Source organism: Chenopodium quinoa, unplaced genomic scaffold (genome assembly GCF_001683475.1).
Source record: "Chenopodium quinoa cultivar QQ74 unplaced genomic scaffold, ASM168347v1, whole genome shotgun sequence".
NCBI classification, from domain to species: domain Eukaryota; kingdom Viridiplantae; phylum Streptophyta; class Magnoliopsida; order Caryophyllales; family Amaranthaceae; genus Chenopodium; species Chenopodium quinoa.
This window is the reverse complement of record NW_018744718.1, coordinates 3076362-3083192: the sequence shown is the minus strand read 5'-3', so window position 1 is coordinate 3083192 and position 6831 is coordinate 3076362. Positions and strand designations below refer to the sequence as shown.

General features: G+C 32.8%; 1 protein-coding gene across 1 annotated transcript; it reads right to left on the bottom strand.

Moving 5' to 3' along the window:
• Window positions 1-1453: 1453 nt before the first annotated feature.
• On the bottom strand, window positions 1454-5320 carry LOC110703411 (UV-B-induced protein At3g17800, chloroplastic-like). Its single transcript, XM_021881216.1, has 2 exons — window positions 4794-5320; window positions 1454-2545 (listed from the first exon to the last, which is right to left on the bottom strand). The coding sequence occupies exons 1-2, from the start codon at window positions 5114-5116 to the stop codon at window positions 1759-1761; spliced, it is 1110 nt and encodes a 369-aa protein (XP_021736908.1). The 5' UTR covers window positions 5117-5320; the 3' UTR covers window positions 1454-1758.
• Between the last annotated feature and the right edge of the window lie 1511 nt (window positions 5321-6831).

Sequence of the window (6831 nt, the reverse complement as noted above, 5' to 3'; positions counted from 1 at the left end):
TCAATTTAGTTCAGTTTTGTTTTAAATTTTCTTCTCTCATAAAATATTCAGTTCAGTTCAGCTCCAATAAGTTCAGTTTAATCCAGTCAATTTGAACAATTTATATTGCAATAAGTTCAGTTTAATCCAGTCAATAAGTTCAGTTTATATTGCAATAAGTTCAGTTTAATCCAATCAATTTAGGGCATGTTCTCATAGGCTGAACTCAGCTGAACTGAACTGAACTGAACTGAACTGAACTGAGCTGAAATGAATATTTTATAAGAGAAGGAAATTAAGAGTTGAGCTGAGCTGAATTGAACTGAGCTCAGAACATGCCCTTAGTGTATATAGACACTAAATGCTACAATTAATTTGACTCCATAATTATGATTGTAATTGTAATTAATGATAACAAACTATTTGACTTTATAGTTGTGATTATAATTGGCACGATAAACTCTCAATGATATGCTGTCCTTGCAATTGTGTATTTGAGTTGATTTTATAACCAATAGCATAAATGAATTTTGCTATGAAAAATTAGTATCAAATACTCTATAGTATTGATTACATATGCTGCCAATCTGCCATAATCAACTAATGATATCGACTATATTCAATACGACCATACCATAAAGAAGCTTTCGCAACAATTCATTTGCCACATTAAGGACGTTAAAATTCAGTTCAGTTCAGCTCAGCTCAATTCAGTTCAGTTCAGCTGAGTTCAGTCAATGAGAACAGGCCCTAACTAGTTTATGTACAATTTGTCATTAAGGGTCTGTTCTCATTGACTGAACTGAACTGAAATGAAATGAATATTATATAAGAGAAGGAAATTAGGAGCTGAACTGAACTAAACTAAACTGAACTGAAAATAAACGTATGAAAACAGGCACTAAGAATATATGGAGAAAATAATCTCTATAATAGCTGGTATGACGGGAGATTAGGAGGTAACTTTTCATAGCGTTTAACCTAGTAATCGACATCAAAGGCTATAAAACAATGGATCTGTAATAAAGATTATGTAGGGAATGATTTCATCACAATTATAATTGGTATTTTATATTGCAATAATCGCCACAGAAATTAACCTTACCTGTAGTGTGTGAATCAATAAAATAAATTAGTATCTTCTAAAGTAGAGTTTATAAGTCAGTCCAGTTACGCAGATCAACGCTTAGGACTAGTGGGCAAGATAAGATAATTTCTACTCCCAAGTATATTATGTAGTTTGTGAGGCTCGAACTCGTGATCTAACCCACCTAGGTTTGCAATTTGGTATAGTGAATGACTTGAATGTGGTGTAAAGAACGAGGATAATACTACATATTACTCCCCAAGTCCCAAGTCCCTAGTCCCAAGTCTCGGCTCTTTAGGTAAAAAATTCACAAGTATAAGTACATTACTAATGCTTTATATTTGGGCTAGTCTTGATGTATGGGCTGACGAGAATAAAAGAAAAGGGTGGCCCAAACAAACAAAAGATATTTACTCAATTCTGATCACATGCGATTTTAAACTGTTCAATGGATTGCCAAAGTGGAAGATGAAGGAGAATATTTACATCACCCGACAATACATACTTGTGTTTTAACTAAATAACTGTCATACTATATTACTATATACATCTCGAAGCGAGCAGAGCAGAACAGAAGAAGCTGAAGCAGCAGAGCGCCGCTTGTTCAAGTCATTGTACGTCTAATAGTGGGCTAAGAGCGAAAGCCAAACAGCCTCCATATATACAAAATCAGCCTAAAAGGACTTCAACATCTATCCTTGAGAATTGAGAGTATATATCCTGTTGACACACTCTTCCGCATCCCATAAGAAACACCCAAAAGCAACTGCCTCCAACACCAATCGTTTCAAGCTTGACAAAGATGTTAAGATCATATCATTGTTTTCAGCATTAGTATTCCCAAATAGTGCCCGACAATGCTTGTCAACAAGTTCAGCAGACTCCTCTGATTTCAGTTTTGCACAATGCTCCATTGTCAGCGTGTCAAAACCTGTCACATAGCACCTTAAATTCGCCTCTTTCTTCCTGGGTGTTCTAGTGACCTGGCTTAATGTAGTGGAACTTGGGGTGACCATTTGACCAAGCATGACATTCTCAGAACCATAGGACTGAAATTCTGGAGGAGTCCAACTGCCAAAAGGAACGTTTTGGTAGGTTGGTGATATGCTTTGTTCCAAATCAAGCCTCAGAGAAGCAGATTTCAAGAAGTAGCCGTACAAGATAGATGTTGCATAAATTTGGCTAAGATGTTGTCTCCGGATTTTAGTTGGGGACCAGTTGACAGCAACACTGGAGCCTGCCTTCCATCCAAGGGCGGTACTCAAATGTTCCCTAACCATCTCCAAGACCTCTGGGCTATGAATAGACTCTAGCTCCCAGTCCTTGGAAGGTAGAATCTCCAGTCTTCCATTGTAGAGGCATTCAGAGAGGCTAGGAGCAAGAGGCACTCTAATCTGAGAGAATTTGTACAAGATTATCATGTACAAGACATCTTCAACAGCAAGTTGACACTCTGTCTCTTTCAATTTCGCGATCCTCCTAAATTATTCAAAAAATAAAGAATGGTATCAGAGTCATATAATCAAAATGTATTTGGACTGAAAAGACAACGGAGCATCAGTACAATCTGACATTGCAATTTAAAGCACATTCACAGGTAAACATAGATTCATCAAGCTAGAGAATAGCTGGCAACTTATCAAGGCAGGGATTTTGTTGACCATTGAAGCATTGTGTTATAGAGGTCCAAAGTGTGGCTGATTGGAAATTTCCCATGCTAAAGATAATTTGAACAATCTTGATGCTCAACTCCAATCACACCTCCATAACGCCAAGAAGGGATATTTGACAACGGCTGGCAGTTTTCACATATTGCACTCTGTTCAAGGCTTTGAATTATTAATGCAATCCATGGTTGACAAGATTATAGCGCCCTAATAACATTACCTCCATTTCGTAATCACCTTACCTTTGATACCTTTTGACCGACAGTGAATCTACTGTGGGCACAACATCAAATTGGCTATTATCCTTATCAGCCACTTCACACTACTGGATTGCTCAGATTTAGCGTCCAGCAAAGAACTATTGAAGTTGTTGATTTCATGATATCAAGGATGGGTTAATAAATGTGAAAAATTCCAGTACAAAACTCTGCGAATAAAGTTCATTGTAAGTAACAACATATTAGCATTACAGATTCATACAAAATTATTCCATCATGCAAATATTTGATGGACAACTCTGTTGATATCTTCCAGGTCAGATGAACCAACACACATCATGACAGCAAATCAAGATAGCAAATACGAGAGTTATGCAACATTCAAGCATCAGACCGATCTAATAATATCATCAATATGAATGTAGAAGAATGAATCAAATATGCCTGATTAGTTGATTTCATTCAGGTGACTTAAGTTGATTACGTCAGTGTAGTAAACATCGCTTGCAAGCAATCAAAATAATACTTTCATCTCCTATGTTACCTTGCTAGATGCAATAAATAAAAGGTTTAACTCACGAGTCTTCATAGATCATTACAAATGCTAATTAGGGAATGGAATGGCATATAATACCAAGTACTTAAGGTGTGGAAAGTGGTTTGTGTACTGTGCATCCATAAAAATTAAATTAATTCAAACCGAATGAAACTACACAAATTTTGGGACATTAGAAAAACATACCCCTACCTCAAATCCCTACTATTACTTCTACTAACCCCCCATTGCTTTGGTGGCTTAGGGAAAGTCTATCTTAAGCCTTATCTCATGAATTATACCATATACAAAACATTCGAGGATAAAAGAAGCAAAAAATTAGATAAATTTGTAAAGGTTGGTTATAGGCGTGTTCAGCAACCAATTTTGTAATACTCTCTCCGTCCCAAAATTAAATGCTAGAAAGAGGCTTTGTATTAAGGGACGGAGGAAATAGCTTGTAGTGTATTAACCTAAACATGTAAGAACTAAGAAGTTTCCCGGCTTGAGCTCGCCTTAATACGCTTCCATGTGAAGAGATGCACCAAAACTGGAAATCAACTCCCTATAAAATTAAGCTTGATTTCTTAATTCGTAAATTCGATACTATTTATCAATAAGTACTAGTAATAAATCATAATTAATGGAGTAATTACTATTAGCTCAACACTTCTTGTTTTGTTCAATGAAGATAACTTCCATGTGAAAAGCCTTGGGAACGTAGAGATTCTACACTAAATATGTCAAGTTGAAATAAAATAATATGAAAACGACAAAACCATTTAATCAAAAATTAGTTTAATTCAACCAGAACTAGTTGAAAAGAGCATATCCTTATCATAGTTATCAATTACAAAAAGCAAGATAACAGACAACTTGTTAACAATTTAGTTTCCGTTTCATATTAATTACAACACGCTACATTTCATATTAATTGCAACAAATAGATATCCATATATGGAGACGTACTGGACTACTGGTTTACTCAGGTTTGACACTTCCACTATTGATTAATGATATCGATTTTTCACTACGAAAAAGTTAAGATCACACTCATGTACGATTATCTTAAAGCGTCGTAATAATTAATTAAACAATAGGAAAGAGAAAACACGAAAAAAGGATAAGGTCAAGTCAAGCTATATATTGACCAACAAATTAACAGCATGAAATAAGCTTTAAATTATCAACCAAAATTTATAAATTACTTATCACTTATCATATTATAATTAACAAAAATCCAAGCAAAATTCATTAATTAAATAATACTACCAAAATTAAAAAAAAAAAAGAGGAGAGAGAAAAACCTATGAAGCGAAGCCTCAGAAGAGCCCAAGCTAAGATCAAAACGAGCAAAAGCAGCATCACGATCTTCAACAACACGATTCAATTCAACCGAAACGACGTCGTAAAAAGAATGAGGTTGATTCAGAACAACACTACTCAACGATCTTCCTAACTCCGATTGAGGCTCTAACGGCAAGTTCAGGCAACACTTCACCTGCGTTTTCCGGCGCCGATTAACCGGAAAACACCGATTATTAAAACTGATGATATTCAGAGGTTTACGAGAAGAAGAAGAAGAGAGGAGAGAGAAATTGGGTTTAGTTTGAGAAATTGAAATTGCCATTAATTATTTTTTGTAATTTTTGTTAAGGATAATAAAAGGAGGAAATTTAGTGGGGGATTTAAAGGGGTTTGGTGGAGGTGGGGGATGAGGGTGAGTGAGTGTCGTAAGGTGATAGGATTTGTGTTGGTTTTAAAGAGGTGAAAGTTATCTTAAAATAATTTCAATGATTGAGGATATTTTTTATTTTTTTTATATGAGTAACATTATTACATCTATTATTATTAGGAGTGGGATGTATTAAAGAGCTATTTTTAAGATATTCTAGAGATAATTTATGATAATTTATTTTATGCTTTTAGTTTTTTTTTTTTTTTTTGACAAATGCTTTTAGTTTTTAATGGATAATTATAAATTGGTATAGACATGATGTGATGTGATTTTATACTATTATGATGAGGTTTGTGTGTCAACAAGGAGGAATATTAGGTAAGTTTGACAAGTTACTTGCAATATATAATTATTTAAAATTAATGAATAAAATTGACGGGGATATAATATTAATGGAGTAATAAAAATTATATAGAGAGGAGTAGAGGACGAGTGTGTAATATGGAATGAATTATGTTCGTTTGTTTTTAGGTTATACCGTTATACGAGTAATACAAAGTAGCTTAATGCTCGCGCACGGTTTATAAATTAAATAATTAATTTCGTAGGAAAAAAATATAATTCAATTATTAATAAAGGGCTATTTATTAAAGGTCAATACAAAAATAAAGGAGTAATATGAATAGTAATTGTATTTTTTTTTTATAAATTATTAAAATAATTTTATTATTGTGCATAAAAAAAAGTTTTTATCATTTAGGTAAAAGAGTGGCAATTATTTTTTGCTTGAAAAATATAATATATAATGTAGATAAAAAAAAAAGTTAATAATCGATGACATCACAAATAGATGTGGAGGGAAATTGGGTTGTTAGGTTGATGATGTTAGCAATGTTTTGTTTTAATAATAGTTAATAGATATTATTACTCCGTAGTAATTTTCATTTTTTTTTGCTATGAATAATAATTTTAGCTTTTCTTACAAAATTATATTAAGCTTGAAAGTAAAATTAAGTTAGGTCCCGTTCACTTTACCTTATTTTTGCTGAACTAGCATTATTTTTACTAAACTGAAATTATTTATGCTGAACTTAAATTAATTTTTCTGAGTTGAAATTATAATTTTTTTTTATTGATTTTCTATTATATTTATTTTTAAAATTTACTGATTTTTGCTGAACTGAAATTATTTTTACTGAACTGAAATTATTTTTGTTGAACTAAACTTATTTATCCAGAACTGAAATTATTTTTACTTAATTGGAATTATTTAAACTGAATATTATTTTTTTAAGATGAAGTGAAAAGGGCTTAAGAGCTGCACATCATTCTCTATATACTTGTAAAAAACAATCAATATATGTCACAAATTACTTGGAGTTACTTGTATTTCTCAAAATCAAGAGTTAATAACTAACCAAAATAATGAGCAATTACTATTCAAAAAAAAAAAAATAATGAGCAATTACTATTCAAAAAATATTTGGGCCTAGTCCATGTCCTAAGCCCAATGTACTTGAAATGACAAAAAAAATTCCCCTCCATGATCCAACCCACTATCCTTAACCATCCATTAATTATCATAAAATACTGATTTACCCCTAAGTTGCCCACTAAAGTACATTTTTTACCACCTGAAAACTATTTCCTCTGTTCTTTTTTACTTG

Coding starts and splice junctions, on each gene's coding strand:
- LOC110703411 (XM_021881216.1), bottom strand. CDS start 5,116: ATGGCAATTTCAATTTCTCAAACTAAACCCAATTTCTCTCTCCTCTCT. Junction 2,546..4,793: donor TCTGAGGCTTCGCTTCATAG/GTTTTTCTCTCT, acceptor TGAATAATTTAG/GAGGATCGCGAAATTGAAAG.